We start from the raw sequence: 15,577 nt of genomic DNA, 5'->3' as shown, positions 1-15,577 counted from the left end.
TGGTAGAAAGGGTTTGTAGGGAGACTGCCAAACAGACTGCGCAGCATACCGAAGGAACGATGGGTGTGTAACGACTACAAAGGGCCAAACGGGAAGCAGTAAGAAATACACTTCGAACTAAAGTTGCTCCAAAAGCTGTGGCGGCATAGAGGGAATTAAAGGGACATACCAACAGGTAAGATGCAAGCGTATGAGTTTCTAAACATGTCAAGGATTAAGAGCTCTGCATTGAAAAACAATACCTGTGAGGAAAAAGCTAACATTTTTTATTCAGATTTGTTTTTGTTTTGTAATGATAGCATCACATTTGGTTTTGAACAATACCCACTTTAGAGATTGGAAAACTTTTTGATGGGTTATTTTGATGTGAATGATGTTCCTGTAGTTTCCTATGAATCACCCCAACACACAGTTGATATGAGTTGAGTATAAATGTGAACAGATCCCAATAATGTTTACATTTTAGTCAACGTTTTTTTTAAAGCACCTATAACTATAGAAAGGAGAAATTGCTGTTGGTAGGGTTCTATGAATCGAGCAAAAACAAGTACATATGTTTGTAAAATTATGTTATTTATTGGTTTAAATTGTAATGGGACAATTCCATTTTCATTAAAACTAGAAAGATTGAGGTTTCTCATCAATTTCCCAATAGTTCACTGTGTTTCTTTAGAAATGTGCCTTAATAAACAGTCGTCATTCCAGAAAACTCCAAGGGAAGTAGAATGAGGGAGGAGACCAACTCCGATTTATTTTGGTTTAGGGAATCTGGGATTTTGGATTAATATTGTAGACCAACAGTTTAATCCAGTTACGTGCAGAGACAGTGACGAGAGAAAAATGGGGATGAGACCAACGGGTGGGAGTGAAGGCGTGGGTTATGGGGCCGGGGAGATGAAAAAGTGGATGAGAGTAACAGTGGGATTAGGGTCAGCCATGTTGAGCATCTGGCTTAGAGATGTCCTATGCTCTCGAACTGTAGTGCCACGCATGGACATAGGGATTACACAGCGCACATACCAGGTCGTGTTATCTCAGACTGTAGGAGCCAACAATCACAGCACTGATTCTGATGTTTTCACAGCTGATATGAGGCTGGGAAGCGTCCGGGGCCGGAGGGCTGCGGAGCCGTCCGAACCAGAACCAGAACCAGAACCAAAATCAGAGGAAGCTACAGAGCCGGTCCATCATGAGCACTCTCATTCAGAACACCATGAGCACTCGCAATCAGAACACCATGAGCACTCGCAATCAGAACACCATGAGCACTCACAAACAGAACATCACAACGGCCACGAATACAACCACATGAAGGAGAAGTTCATGAATGAACTCGGTCATCTGCCAAGTAAGCCCCTTATAGAGTTTACAAAACAATTATGAATATACTTTAATGTACCTGTTGAAATAAACTGTACATATTGAGATATTATTTGGAAGAGACAAAATACCCATGACATATTTATGGTAATATAAATTAGCAGTTTAGTGTATTTTTTCAATATTTTCAAGATATTGTAAAATTATTATTGTAGTTTTTGAAATTCTTCACTAACCCAAACAGTAAAGTTAGTTTGAGCTTGTTTTCTTGATCATTTTACCAAATCATTTTAACATTCATCAAACCTATGAAATGGTATGGGGAAGAAGTGCACGTCAATTGTTTTTTCCCTTAACTTAACAACTACTGCTGAAGGGCTCTCAGTTAGGCCCTTAATGATGAGCTGCACTGCGTGGGGCGGTGGTTGTACCACTCCCAGCCTAGAGTGTGTTATTATCTGATCGTGGAGAAGGGTGTTGCTGACAACACACAGCAACCGGCCCTGCATAAACAAGTGCTTAAAAATGTGAGGTCATGAAATGCTCATAAGAACCCTCCGAAACACCTTAGAAAGTAGCAGCAAATTGAATTTCATCAGTGTCATATTTGGTTTTGAGAATATGTGGCATTACCCCCTTGCTTCTGTTTCAAAGCTTTGAAAAATAAGTTGATATTTAGTATAGTTGGACTGATTTTGACCACAGGAGCAAGATGAATCGAGAAGTGGATTTTTCTTTGATGTAATCCCGAGATCTCAAAGCGTTGGACAAAGGGGGTGGAGTTTAAAGGTTAAGACTTCTACCTTAAGATCAGATTCATGTACATGTTTTTGTATATGTTTTGTTGGGGTTTCTGTAGTTGCTATAATTGTGAAGGTCACAGATATCTTTACTTTCTGCCATGATAAATATTCTCTCTTTTTGCATGAAGTGAATGCTGATGAGTGATTTCACCTTCTTGTTATTTTGCAGTTCCCGTGTGGGCAATAGCAGCCATTGTTGTGGTGGTCTTGGTTTTGGTGGCAAGCTGCATCTTCTGTATGTTCAAGAAATGCTGCGGGAAAAAGAAAAAGCCAAAGAAAGTTAGGGAGAGGAAAACAGGTCGCCGCAAGAAGGAAAAAGAAGGCGAAGGAGAGAATGGAGAGAAGGTATGTCATTTCCAGAAATATTGTTTAATCTTACCAGATGTAAATATTCATGATGAATATCCAAAGCACTGGTGTTTTTTTTCCGGGAGGAGGGAGATGTAAAGAAGGAAGGAGAGCAAGAGGAGAAGGAACAGGAGAAGTTGGGCAGACTGGAGTTCTCGCTGGACTACAACTTCACAGATGCTCAGGTAGGTCCTGTGTGAAAACAAAGCTTTCAGTTTCAAGTATGAAATGACTTATATATAGATTCAACAAATAACTATCATTCTGACCCTTTCTGTCTTTCCTCTGTAGCTCATAGTGGGCATCCTTCAGGCTCAGGACCTTGCTGCTATGGATATGGGGGGAACCTCAGACCCCTACGTCAAAGTGTTTTTGCTGCCAGACAAAAAGAAGAAGTACGAGACTAAAGTTCAGCGCAAGAACTTATGCCCAGTGTTCAACGAGACTTTCATCTTCAAGGTACCACATGCCTGACGTTGTGTCTTTGTTGACTTGATGTTTGTCTGCTTGTTTGTTCTTTCTCTTTATGTCTCAGCTTTTGTTTGTGATCCAGGTTATGATGACATGTCATTGTTTACCCCTTGTGAGGCAGAAGTTTGGCCTGTGTCTCTACGTCCCCTCGTCTTTAGTCCCTCATTCCCTGAATGGCGTCTGTCAAGGTATCCCTGCCCGTAAAAAATATCAAAGCAGCATGTTTTTAATTGTCTCCATTGTGTGGATATGCACATGCTGTCATATGGTAGCAGAACGGTATACTTTATCCCTTTACGTAATATACATCCTAATGCTGTATTAAACTCTCTTTGTAGATCCCATATGCAGAGTTGGGCGGAAAGACTTTGATTCTGCAAGTTTTCGACTTTGACCGTTTCTCAAAGCATGACATGATCGGTGAGATAAAGATTCCCATGAACAGCGTTGATTTGGGCCAGCCGATGCAACAATGGAGAGATGTAGAGAGTGGTGAGAAGGAAGAGGTAAGATTGATTGTGTTATTGTATTATTACACCCTGGCTCTTCCTTTAAGAAAACTAATCATCTATGATGATCAGAATTTGTTTTATAAATTATGCTCTCATCAATTTGATTAAACATGGTGTTAATCCATAATATTTTCTTTTCAGCAAGAGCAACTGGGCGATATTTGCATTTCTTTACGTTATGTACCCACTGCTGGAAAACTGACTGTGAACATCATGGAGGCAAAGAATCTGAAGAAAATGGATGTTGGTGGTTTATCAGGTAAATAGGTCTCCTTCATCTAATTGCTTTATTCTTTGAAAAAATCATTCTCATGGGGTAATTGAAATAGTCCAACAAAACAAAACGATATCATCCTCTCTTTATCTTCCTTAAGATCCCTATGTAAAGCTTGTTCTGCAGCAAAATGGGAAACGGATTAAGAAGAAAAAGACGACAGTCAAGAAGAACACACTAAACCCTTACTTTAATGAGAGTTTCAGCTTTGAAGTCCCATTCGAGCAGATACAGGTACGCTGTGTTTTCATATCAATATTTATTTTTAAATGTAACTGTAATAAGTTCTGAGTGTACAGTGTTGATATTGGGAATGATGTCTATCTTTCTGTCTTTCAGAAAGTGCAAGTGGTCATCACAGTGTTGGACTATGATAAACTTGGGAGCAATGACCCCATTGGAAAGACCTTCATGGGTTATGGAGCAACAGGAGTCGGTCTGCGCCACTGGTCAGATATGCTCGCAAATCCCAGACGTCCGGTGGCCCAGTGGCACACTCTCCTGCCAGAAGAAGAGGTCGATGCGGCAGTCAAAGCTAAACCTCGTTAAAATCGCACCTTGTTTTAGTGTGACTAACCTGCCGATGTTACTTATTGTTAATCCTGATGCTTTCCCAATTTAGGTGTTCCTGTATTGATTTCGTTTCATTTAAGATACTTAAATGTATGTGTCTGTGTGATGTACAGACAATTTTTGATATTTGGTTGTAACTTGGCATCCCTCCATTTACCTTTTACTGTAAACCAATATGACTTGTAGTATATTTGGAAACAATTGTATGCTCATGTATTGGCATAGTAACATTTGGATGCATAAAAGAAGGATATCAGAGTAACTCTGTGTTCTGAAAAGTTACTCTGTTTACATGGTGGAGCTTCTATTTCTCACGACATGTACACTGAGCCTTTGTGCTCTTTTTGTAGTGATGTGGTGCAGGTCCCAAATAAAACTTGTTGTAATGCTTTGTATCTTTTCAGAATAAACTCACAATGGACAGTTTCACATCAATGCTTCTCTCGTCTTTGATTCAATTAAGAATTAGTTGATGTGCAGTTTCTTCGTGCATAATGTAGCCTTATCACAACGTACAATACGTTTATACTTCACAATTGATCAATTGTTTGTTTGGGGTTGGTTTGAAGCTCTTGAAAAGCTGATAAGGAAACGTTGAGTTGAGTTTTGGAAAATGTATAAGGTCGCAGTTCCTGCAGCGTTTTGCATTTGTTTTTGTTATCTCCTTATACTACTTGTTACACTGACAGACACATAGGGAAGTATTTTGGACATAAAACTCTTTCTACACATTGATTTTTACTTGCTAAATATTCTAAATGACCCAGCCAACAATCCAATATCCTAGAGAACTGAGTAAGATAATAGAGGATTATTGATAACATAATTATCCAATAATATTTCCACCGGTAGATGGCGCCTGTTCTACCCATCTAGAAACAGTTGCCCAGCAACAGAACCCAAACTTTCTGCTGAGACGGTTAGCTACAAACTTTACTCTTTTGTTAGACTGAGAGGTACGTTTTATCTTTACTTTTCTTCACTTGACATTATTTGGGTAGAATTGCTACACCATTTATGAAAGTATTGACCTAAGAGACGGGGTTGTGCCCCTTGAACAGCTTCACTGATAAGCTAACAATGTTCTTTTTGACCAAGTAGGCTATGCTAATGTTAGCTTGGGTTAAAGTTCGTGCTAAACGAAGCTAAACTAAGCCACCTCAATGGAAAGTGTCTACATTATCATAAACATTACCTTACAGCTTGAGCCTTGAACAGTTTACAGTCTGGTGTCCGGACTTGTTGTGTGTCTTGTTTTTTCGGTCACATTACAGGATGAGTGCTGGACGTGCTTCAGAAGGAGCGGGCTGCATCACCTGGTGGGGCTTCAGTCCTGCGCGAGACCTGCTGAAAACAGGTGAGTGCCTCGAGCCCGCGGGGTCCTCTACACAGGTGCATCAGATCAACAGTAATTAGGTCCACATACTTTATTTAAGTTACCTGTTATAACATTGATATCACAATATAAAAATATATTTTATCTCATTTTTTTTAATGACTTTTTTTCAATACCTTACTATAAAACCATAAGTTCTTTAAAACATAATACAATAAAAAGGATTTTATACTTTTTTTAAAGAGGTAACATGTTGTTGATAAACAATTAATCATTAATAAACCAAACCAGAATGTGTAGGCCTACTGCCTAAATGATACAGTCTAACATTTACAAATGTATGATTTATTTTGTATTTACACAAAATATATAATGTAGTTATCTAATTCATGATCTGTATAAAAAATTATTTAACAAGGCTAGATGCCAACTTTTAATACTCTGTGCTACAGACACAGTTAGCTCAGGTCAGAATAATTTCATTGCCATTTACACTGTAGCTTATGTGCATGTGACAATAAAATCTTGAATCTTGAATATTAATTAAGCATTGAGGTTAGTACCCGGCCCTAGAAGTGTGCTGTATTTTAACTACTGTAATAAGCTTTGTCCTTCTGTGCCAGGCCCTGTGAAACGCGGTGGGGATGTAAATGTTTTACTGCTCGGCAGTGGAGATCCACGACATATTTTGAAGACCATTTCTGGATTGCAAGAGGAAGAGAGACTTCATGTGAGACTCTCAGTCACTTAAACTGTCTTTGAATCCCTGAGAACAAAGATACTCAACTGTGAGCTGCAAACTTACTTCCTCTGCTTTACTGCAGGTGTGGGTGATAGAGAGCAGCATGGAGGTGGTGGCTAGACAGCTGCTGCTCCTCTACCTGGCACTGATGCCAAAGGAAAGCGTGGGAAATAATGGTTTGTGCGATTTGGTAAAGTAAAAACGTTATAAATAAGTACAAATAAAAAAAAACACATTTGAATAATATTGAAATTTTTGTTTCAGAAAAGACAGAGGTTTTCCTGGAGGTGTTTGGGAACAGTGAGATCCGCAGTCAGACAGAAGAGACACTGAGACATGCAGCATCGCAGCTTTCTCTCTCTGTTACTGAAACACTGGAAACAGCCGCACACCCCTGTCTAAACACAACTCTCCTCAAGGTACAATCCTCTTTGTTTCTTCATCAGACATGGATGTCTGCTCAGAGACTTTCATATACTGTTTGATATTCCCACAGTTCAAGGAGCGAGATGAGCTGGCCAGGATATTTAAGTTGTGGATCCAACCTAAGTCTTCATCATCTTCATCTCAGAGTGCTGCCCCTATCCTAATGTCCAAAGCCTGGGATTATCGCGTCAGGCAGCACCTTGGAACCCGCTACGACTCTAAGACAGGCTGCTTCGACTGGGACCTGAAAATGAAACTGCACGAGAGAGGGGTATTTGAGTTGTTGTGTACTTTTCATTTGTTTGTAGAGTTATTTCAGGCAACATTTAGAAGATAGAATCGATTAACGATGGACAATCTTTCTGTATCTGCAGTGCGGTGTCATCAACAAACAACAATATGCACGATGGAGGGAGCGAGGTTTGGCGTTTGAAATGAGGGAAGGTGTCTACCAAATAACCAATCCAAGTTTGCTCTCTTCCAGAGTGTTCAGTCAGGTAACTGTCGGTTTTTCTGCGCAATATTGTCTACACAACACAGCAATACGATGACATGAAGGAACTTTGTGTGTGTGTGTGTGTGTGTGTGTGTGTGTGTGTGTGTGTGTGTGTGTGTGTGTGTGTGTGTGTGTGTGTGTGTGTGTGTGTGTGTGTGTGTGTGTGTGTGTGTGTGTGTGTGTGTGTGTGTGTGTGTGTGTGTGTGTGTGTGTGTGTGTGTGTGTGTGTGTGTGTGTGTGTGTGTGTGTGTGTGTGTGTGTGTGTGTGTGTGTGTGTGGACAGAAAGGAAACAAAGTGGCTCTCAGGGGCTACTGGGGAGACATTGTTTCAAGTCCTTACCTCTCCTTTGGCATTGAGACTGATGACAAGAGCATGCTGAAAACACAGAATGGGCAACACATCAAGGTAAAATATATTATAGCTATTGTCTCCGCTTCCTCTTATCATACAGTTGCATTACGTCGTGCATCTACTGATGACCATATGAATGTCTGTCCCTTCCTTTCCCCACATCCACAGACAGCCCAGGATATCTCCTTTGCAAATGTGCAGGAATTGTTCCACTCCCTGTCCAGCAGTCGGGGCTGCCCCCCCACTTCTTCTCAGTCTGACGCAGATCAGCCGCCACCAGAGTCTGAGCGAAAATCGGTCACCATCAACGGTAAATGCCTGTTAGCTCTAGCAGCCCTGTGGCTTTAGATGGGTGTCAGTGAACGCAATGACAAACCTGTTAAACTCACAATTAAATAGCTTAGACTGATGCAAACAATGTAGTATGACTAAGTTGCAGCATTTTTGGTTCAGGGTGCACATGTTATATATTTAAGAAATGTAAATGGGTCTACTGAGTCTAAGGTTTCCAGTCAGTGGTAGATCACTTCCCAGCCTTCTGAAGCCTGTTAGATATTTAGTACCCAGATAAACAGTTACTTTGAAATAAACATTTAGCTTTTCTCAATCCTCTCCAGATTTGATGCCTCTGAGTGGGATCTCTGTGACCTTCCTGCCTTTGGACTCACTTGACAAACTGCCAGAAAAACAGAAATTCTCCCACTTCTTTGACTCCGTCTACTTCTCTTTCAGGTGAGACCTTTTCATCTCAAATGTGTACACGTATAAATACACTTAGTAAACAGTTTAATACAAATGTAGTAATTTAATCTACGGTTAGGGTTAGGGCTACAATCTGCTGACCATGTTTTTAATTTCTGTGTTTTTGTTTCCCCCACTGTCAATGCTGTAAAGCTGCGTGCACAAATTGGGCCCGACGGTGAGACAGATTGCAGCACCAGACGCTGTGCTCGTCGTGGAGTTGGCCAAGTGAGGGTTTTTATAGTAACAGGGCTTGTAACCATGGTGACACTTCAGTCACCAAGAGCACAGCCATGTTAATCAAAAGTGCATGTTCTTGTTTGCATGTGACTTATTTGCTACAGCTGCATTGACTGCTACAAAGTTGTTATGACACTGTTGCATTTGTGTGTATTGCAGGTATATTTTGGATGTAAACAAAGAGCAAGAAGCGGGCTTTGCAGAGAAAGTGGTTAGCATGGCTCTGGATGCTGAATTTGAGCTGTGGCGTGAGGGGAAGAGTGATGACGTCCATGCTGTTTTCATACCAAAGAGGAATTAAATGTGTTTTGTTTATTTTCTCCCATTTTCAGCAGCTTTATCACAATATGCAATAGCAAAGGTTATATTGCTTCACATCATCACAGTCACTTTACAAGATCACATACAGAACTGATTTATGTGTACAGCTAAAAATCAGCAACTGTGAGTGTTTCATTTTAGATTTCAATGACACTGTTAGAAAATGTCCATTTTACTGTTTGTATTTTACAGATACAAAATGTGTTGCAAATGTGAGTGGATATATATTTCAATAAATCCCACACTGGAAATCTTGTCCTTTAACTAGTCTTCTTTTTGCCTCTGTGTGTGTTCACTTCCAGCGTCCTCCGACCTTCCCCTTACCGTGCACCTTTTTGCTGCGTGAAGGCAAGAACAAAGTGTGTTAAAAACAGTCGTAGTCCTCAAAGCAATTACAAGCCACTGTGACTGATAGAGAATACATTTATGTTAATATCTAAGATGTGTGAATTATGTGCATAAAGTGACTCATGTTTAAGAGCTGTTAGTTTAGTGTTTCTTGTGTTTATTCAACTGCTGCCAAACATCTGTGGTATGTTTGCATAGTTGATGCAAAGTAGTTCTTCAGAATGCTTTTACTTTCAGGGAAATGAATGTTGTGTCAAGTAAGGACTCACAATTTCTGAGCCTGCTGGATTCTGTTCAGGAGGACTTTGACCTAAAAGAAAAAAGAACACGGATCACAAATGAGCCATTTTTAAAATACCATGTTTTGTATATTCTCAACTCAAGGGCTCACCTCATACTTCTGCCTCTTCGTCTTCTCTGTCAGGTCAAACTTCTCTGACTCCAGCTGGTAGATACATTCCCACATCTCCCTGGCTCTCTCTCTTAATCACAGCACATTAGAAACATGAGAATACTGAAATACCTTCTTATGTCTTAATAAAAGGTCACTTTTTCCTTTGTCAATAGCTTTAAATATTATGTGCCAGATTTAGTAAACTGGCCCTCTTGAGTTAAATTGAGCTGGATTAAAATGTAATCAGAATAAGAAACAGGTTTATTACCAGGTAGGTTTAAACGTACGAGGAATTTGACTTGGTGTCGTGGTGCATACATAAAAGTAAAAAATGATTGGAATGGACCATAATGGACCTTAAACTGACCTCAGGCTGTCCTCTCTCATTGACTCAATAGCCAGGGGCTTGCGTCTCTCTGCCAGAGTCTTCCTCTTGATTTCCCTCGCAGTTTGCCTTTTGCCACGCCTCTGCTCTACCTGCAGGAAGTAAAAACAATTCACTTTCTTGTAGGATTAAAGAGTTTACAGTAGCACATCTGCCTAAGACATTTATTATTCTTACCTTGGCCAGGAACCCTCCAAAGTGAGCCCCCATGTTGGAGAGCACTTTCTTCTTCTTGGCCTCATCCTCTGCCCTCTTCCTCGCCTCTTCGTCTTCTTTCCTCTGTCTCTCCACCTGAAAAGATGAATCTTCAGCTTATTATGGCTGTTTCAATTGCTGTTTCATAATGTATTAGGTCAAAATATGGCGATCAAAGCGGATAATTGTCATGAAGGGATTAGACAACATATGTAAAAGGCATTAATTACTGCAATCCGCGTCTGTCTGTCCCGCTCTTTTTCAGCCCTCACACGATGCTGCTCAGCCCTTTCAGCACGACGTCTTTCCTACAACAGCAAACAACAGCTTTTACACATAGCTCTTAAATCACTGTTATTCTGAATAATCAGCATAACTATCTGTCAGACAAATACATATGAAACTAATGGACAAACAGTTGTGAAAACAGTATCGGAAAAGCATTACAATCCTCTGTTTGAGTCCAATCAGCTCCTGCTCTTCCTTCTTCCTCTGCTCAAAGTGCACATCAATCAGAGTCTGCAGCTCCAGGAGATCTTTCTCCATCCTTTTCCGATGAATATCCTAAAAAGGACCAGCAGAAAGTTCACACATCAAGATTTTATTTAACAGCTGGTATTTGATGCCTTAATCGTGTAAATGTTCCATTAGCAACAACCTTGAAGGAACAAACATCAAAGTCAACCCTCTCCCCCTCAGGGATTTTAGGGGCAGCGAGCTGTGTGACCGGCCTGTAAATAACACGAAGGCATAACATTATGTACCATCAGATTATTTTCTCTGCTATTTATTTACTTTTTTTAAGTATTCCATCTTACTTGTATTTTGGCCGTTCTTCAAGATGGCAGCCAGAAAAGAGAATAATTGAATGTTTTTATTAATAAAAAGCAGTTATATGTCAAAATACAACAGAGGAATTGAATCAACTTTAACTCAAAGGCAAAGTGGAATAAAGCAGATTGGAATTAAGTTGTATTACTTATTACTTGTACAGGGTTTATGCCAAAAAGATACACAAAGGATTATATGTTAACGTTTCCTGTTCAATTTGAATATAAATTCAAAGTTCATGGACAGTATGTACACCGAGCATGGCGGGATATGATATGTAAATCTATATTTACATTTAGAAAGTTCTCCTGTTTTTTCACAGACAGGTTGCCTTTATGTGAATAAGTTATGTTTGAGTGGAATTCAGACATGAAGTCAACACAGTCCAATATTACAGTCTCACCTCCTTCTCCTTCTCCTTGCTCCTCATCTTCTTCTGGAGAAAGGAAGAGTGACACAGCGTTTGAGTCGAGAGACACAATGAAACTGCTTTCCAATAAATGAATTTGTGAGTTTCCTTACCTTCCGGGCCTCTAGATAAACAATAATTGAAAGAATACATTGTAAAACAGATGCCAACATATAACGATTGGAAAAAAGTTGGAAAAAATAGCAAATTAAGACTGGATTTACTCACCCATGATATTCAAAGTCTGACATGGTGGCACTGGAGCTAAAATAATAAAAGTAATAACTGTTTAAGCATTAACAAAATACAATTTTTTTCCCAGGATTTTTCAAATGTTAGTTAGCTTAAAGGTAAAAGTTGCATACATGTTAGAATACATGTAGAATATGTATCAAATGGTCATCAACTTGGCTCCTCATTCACCAGCAATGGCTATGTCCCATATTCAATTTAGCTGCTAACACACACATTAGCTAAAGTTGCAATGTGTTGACTGGAGTTAGGATACTTTTAACAAACTTTAGAGCTGGACTGTGATGTTTTAAAGTAAAACACAATCCTTTACTTAAAAATGGTAAGCTGTAGCTTATCGTGGCTAACGTTAGCTAGCTTTAGATGCTGTAGATATTACTGTGTAACTGTGATTTTCTGGATCCGTTTGCTGAACTAAATGTCTCTTTTGTTTTTGTGCTACTGTTTCTCAACATTAATTGTGCTATTATTTAGTAACTTGTGGCCACTCTCTGTGGCAAAAGTTACACTCTAAACATATATGGTATTCAAATTGAACCTTTGACTAAGCACACATAAAAAAGATATATAAAAAGTAGATAATCTACAGTGGGGCAAAAAAGTATTTAGTCAGCCACCAATTGTGCAAGTTCTCCCACTTAAAAAGATGAGAGAGGCCTGTAATGTTCATCCTAGGTATACCTCAACTATGAGAGACAAAATGAGAAGAAAAAAAAATCAGAAAATCACATTGTCTGATTTTTAAAGAATTTATTTGCAAATTATGGTGGAAAATAAGTATTTGGTCAATAACAAAAGTTCATCTCAATACTTTGTTATATACACTTTGTTGGCAATGACAGAGGTCAAACGTTTTCTGTAAGTCTTCACAAGGTTTTCACACACTGTTGCTGGTATTTGGGCCCATTCCTCCATGCAGATCTCCTCTAGAGCAGTGATGTTTTGGAGCTGTCGCTGGGCAACACGGACTTTCAACTCCCTCCAAAGATATTCTATGGGGTTGAGATCTGGAGACTGGCTAGGCCACTCCAGGACCTTGAAATGCTTCTTACGAAGCCACTCCTTCGTTGCCCGGGCGGTGTGTTTGGGATCATTGTCATGCTGAAAGACCCAGCCACGTTTCATCTTCAATGCCCTTGCTGGTGGAAGGAGGTTGTCACTCAAAATCTCACGATACATGGCCCCATTCATTCTTTCCTTTACACGGATCAGTCGTCCTGGTCCCTTTGCAGAAAAACAGCCCCAAAGCATGATGTTTCCACCCCCATGTTTCACAGTAGGTATGGTGTTCTTTGGATGCAACTCAGCATTCTTTCCCCTCCAAACACGTCTAGTTGAGTTTTTACCAAAAAGTTCTATTTTGGTTTCATCTGACCATATGACATTCTCCCAATCCTCTTCTGGATCATCTAAATTCTCTCAAGCAAACTTCAGACGGGCCTGGACATGTACTGGCTTAAGCAGGGGGACACGTCTGGCACTGCAGGATTTGAGTCCCTGGCGGCGTAGTGTGTCACTGATGGTATAGCCTTTGTTACTTTGGTCCCAACTCTTTGCAGGTCATTGACTAGGTCCCCCCGTGTGGTTCTGGGATTTGTGCTCACCGTTCTTGTGATCATTTTGACCCCACGGGGTGAGATCTTGCGTGGAGCCCCAGATCGAGGGAGATTATCAGTGGTCTTGTATGTCTTCCATTTTCTAATAATTGCTCCCACAGTTGATTTCTTCACACCAAGCTGCTTACCTATTGCAGATTCAGTCTTCCCAGCCTGGTGCAGGTCTACAATTTTGTTTCTGGTGTCCTTTGACAGCTCTTTGGTCTTGGCCATAGTGGAGTTTGGAGTGTGACTGTTTGAGGTTGTGGACAGGTGTCTTTTATACTGATAACGAGTTCAAACAGGTTCCATTAATACAGTTAACGAGTGAAGGACAGAGGAGGCTCTTAAAGAAGAAGTTACTGGTCTGTGAGAGCCAGAAATCTTGTTTGTTTGTAGGTGACCAAATACTTATTTTACCGAGGAATTTACCAATTAATACATTACAAATCCTACAATGTGATTTCCTGGATTCTTTCCCCCCATTCTGTCTCTCATAGTTGAAGTGTACCTAGGATGAAAATTACAGGCCTCTCTCATCTTTTTAAGTGGGAGAACTTGCACAATTGGTGGCTGACTAAATACTTTTTTTTCCCACTGTATATGTTTGCTTGCCACTTGTGATGGCTGTGCTTATCAAAGCTCATGTGTCCTGAAGGCCAGTGTAGATGCATTACACTTTCAACACAGGTTGGTGCTTTTGTTCTAAGCATAAGATAAAGGGGACGTCCATTTGTAGCTAATGGTCTAGGAATAGAAGAGGTCAGAGTGACTGTAGTCCGGAGCAGTGTCCTGTTACCCAGGATAAGAGTTTGGTATCAGCTGGCCAATCCTTTTTGTTTAATTTGATTTACAAGATAGAATGTGGGATGGAGAGATTAAGCTGGTCGGCTGACTGCTATTAACACCAGCCAATCCTCTATTATCATTGGATCTAGTCGCAGTCTGACTGAACTGATGGGATATTTAGATGTGTGTTCCATGAGTATTTTAATATTCCTAGCCATTATTTTAGCAGCCTATCTGTGTATTTCAGTCGGATGAGTCAAACCAAAACAGAAAAATGGGTGTCTAGGTAAACACACCAGCAATAGCACAATATTCATAACATACCAGACTCGCTGTCAGTCTTTGAGTGAATTAACTAGATCAAGCACTATGGCCGCGCAAGTCTCACTGATCCCTTCATGGTTAGTTTTTAAGATCTCAGAGCATGAGCATGTGAATCTGAATAAACACGGGCACATGGACAAAGGCAGATGACTGAGATGAGGGATTGGGAGAGGAATTCCACATATCGCTTGACTGTTGGATGTTTCTGTCCAAACTGACCGACCGGACGGATAGAGAGGCCAAGGGCACTAAGAATTATATAAGGGATCATTCCTAATTTTAGAGATTTCATACAGCTTAATCAACATCCTGGATTGTATTTGTATTCATTGGAAATCCAAACAATGTGACAATGTACGATAAAACAAATCTGAGAAGGACAGTGTTTAGACTAAGTCATCAGCCATTAAAATCGGTTTGAAACATTTTAAAGCATCTTGATTCAATCAATTATTTATTTGCTATGGATTAAATGTAATAAGTGCAATTTCAGGGTTTTTTACACGGCAGGAAAGAGCTGTAACTACTAATAAAATAGTACATTTTAAGTTATAATTGAAAACTAAAGCAAAGAGCTGCCATTTACATCTACATAAAACCATGCAACAAAAACATTCATTTGAATTTGCTTTTTCTGGGCACCTGCGTATGTTAATCCAATGTTCATTCTTCTTTTCACCCTGATGTTGGCCTCTACTTGTGGAGAATATCTGGCTTTTAAGCTGCTTATTGCACCACTTTGTTCAGCAGCTAAAAACTGTTGCCAACTTCGTCTGTCTCTCCATTAGCCGGGCAGGTTTTTTATATTTTTTTTAAATGTGCAAACCAAAAAAAATCTAAACAAAGAGCTGAAAGAAGAAGAATAGCACTGTAGTGTTAAGAGGAACTGTATCTTAAGTTAAATGTTATCAAGGGTTTATCACTATGCCCAACACTCCTAGCATTATAGAGTTGATTGATACATTTTTATTATAAAATATATTTATAATATCATTATCTTTAAAGAAACATATTCAACCAATTCATTTCACATCCTTGAAATTCATCTAACAACAATTTACATTTCAAACGAAAATCACTGTCAATATAATATTATGAGA

The 15,577-nt window shown here is 39.7% G+C and overlaps 3 protein-coding genes and 1 long non-coding RNA gene across 6 annotated transcripts; 2 read left to right on the top strand and 2 right to left on the bottom strand.

The window, feature by feature from the left end:
* Positions 1 to 59: 59 nt before the first annotated feature.
* On the top strand, positions 60 to 4,682 carry syt5b (synaptotagmin Vb). 2 transcript variants are annotated; one of them, XM_034107349.1, is made up of 9 exons: positions 60 to 175; positions 1,085 to 1,348; positions 2,293 to 2,468; positions 2,561 to 2,656; positions 2,763 to 2,930; positions 3,281 to 3,448; positions 3,596 to 3,713; positions 3,829 to 3,962; positions 4,068 to 4,682. In XM_034107349.1, the coding sequence occupies exons 2-9, from the start codon at positions 1,090 to 1,092 to the stop codon at positions 4,275 to 4,277; spliced, it is 1,329 nt and encodes a 442-aa protein (XP_033963240.1). In that variant the 5' UTR covers positions 60 to 175; positions 1,085 to 1,089; the 3' UTR covers positions 4,278 to 4,682. The 2 variants fall into 2 exon arrangements, with proteins under 2 accessions (XP_033963240.1, XP_033963239.1); XM_034107348.1 differs by having other exon boundaries at positions 2,558 to 2,656.
* On the bottom strand, positions 2,288 to 5,586 carry LOC117464738 (uncharacterized). The gene is made up of 4 exons (XR_004554118.2): positions 5,497 to 5,586; positions 2,741 to 2,846; positions 2,503 to 2,663; positions 2,288 to 2,374 (listed from the first exon to the last, which is right to left on the bottom strand). It is a non-coding gene; the product is annotated as an uncharacterized lncRNA (long non-coding RNA).
* Positions 5,189 to 9,206, top strand: LOC117464723 (dynein axonemal assembly factor 3-like). 2 transcript variants are annotated; one of them, XM_034107346.1, is made up of 12 exons: positions 5,189 to 5,257; positions 5,576 to 5,658; positions 6,261 to 6,367; positions 6,462 to 6,555; positions 6,644 to 6,798; positions 6,876 to 7,076; positions 7,180 to 7,302; positions 7,585 to 7,707; positions 7,822 to 7,963; positions 8,271 to 8,385; positions 8,548 to 8,622; positions 8,794 to 9,206. In XM_034107346.1, the coding sequence occupies exons 2-12, from the start codon at positions 5,577 to 5,579 to the stop codon at positions 8,933 to 8,935; spliced, it is 1,359 nt and encodes a 452-aa protein (XP_033963237.1). In that variant the 5' UTR covers positions 5,189 to 5,257; position 5,576; the 3' UTR covers positions 8,936 to 9,206. The 2 variants fall into 2 exon arrangements, with proteins under 2 accessions (XP_033963237.1, XP_033963238.1); XM_034107347.1 differs by having other exon boundaries at positions 5,206 to 5,257; positions 5,527 to 5,658.
* A 3-nt stretch (positions 9,207 to 9,209) lies between these two features.
* Positions 9,210 to 12,702, bottom strand: LOC117464735 (troponin T, slow skeletal muscle-like). Its single transcript, XM_034107365.1, has 10 exons — positions 12,672 to 12,702; positions 11,096 to 11,120; positions 10,951 to 11,008; positions 10,725 to 10,841; positions 10,508 to 10,585; positions 10,260 to 10,373; positions 10,065 to 10,174; positions 9,695 to 9,785; positions 9,573 to 9,613; positions 9,210 to 9,293 (listed from the first exon to the last, which is right to left on the bottom strand). Exons 1-10 carry the CDS (start codon positions 12,682 to 12,684, stop codon positions 9,248 to 9,250), a joined length of 693 nt encoding a protein of 230 aa, XP_033963256.1. The 5' UTR covers positions 12,685 to 12,702; the 3' UTR covers positions 9,210 to 9,247.
* Positions 12,703 to 15,577: the final 2,875 nt, after the last annotated feature.

Source organism: Pseudochaenichthys georgianus, chromosome 19 (genome assembly GCF_902827115.2).
Source record: "Pseudochaenichthys georgianus chromosome 19, fPseGeo1.2, whole genome shotgun sequence".
Lineage (NCBI taxonomy): Eukaryota > Metazoa > Chordata > Actinopteri > Perciformes > Channichthyidae > Pseudochaenichthys > Pseudochaenichthys georgianus.
Note: the sequence above shows the minus strand (reverse complement) of the source record. Positions and strands in the feature narration are given on the sequence as shown.

Coding starts and splice junctions, on each gene's coding strand:
- LOC117464735 (XM_034107365.1), bottom strand. Junction 11,009..11,095: donor GAAGAACGGCCAAAATACAA/GTAAGATGGAAT, acceptor TGTTATTTACAG/GCCGGTCACACAGCTCGCTG. Junction 9,614..9,694: donor CGAAGAGGCAGAAGTATGAG/GTGAGCCCTTGA, acceptor TTTTTCTTTTAG/GTCAAAGTCCTCCTGAACAG.
- syt5b (XM_034107348.1), top strand. CDS start 1,090: ATGAGGCTGGGAAGCGTCCGGGGCCGGAGGGCTGCGGAGCCGTCCGAA. Junction 1,349..2,292: donor TGAACTCGGTCATCTGCCAA/GTAAGCCCCTTA, acceptor GTTATTTTGCAG/TTCCCGTGTGGGCAATAGCA. Junction 2,469..2,557: donor AAGGAGAGAATGGAGAGAAG/GTATGTCATTTC, acceptor TTTTTCCGGGAG/GAGGGAGATGTAAAGAAGGA.
- LOC117464723 (XM_034107346.1), top strand. CDS start 5,577: ATGAGTGCTGGACGTGCTTCAGAAGGAGCGGGCTGCATCACCTGGTGG. Junction 6,368..6,461: donor AAGAGGAAGAGAGACTTCAT/GTGAGACTCTCA, acceptor GCTTTACTGCAG/GTGTGGGTGATAGAGAGCAG. Junction 7,303..7,584: donor CTTCCAGAGTGTTCAGTCAG/GTAACTGTCGGT, acceptor GTGTGTGGACAG/AAAGGAAACAAAGTGGCTCT.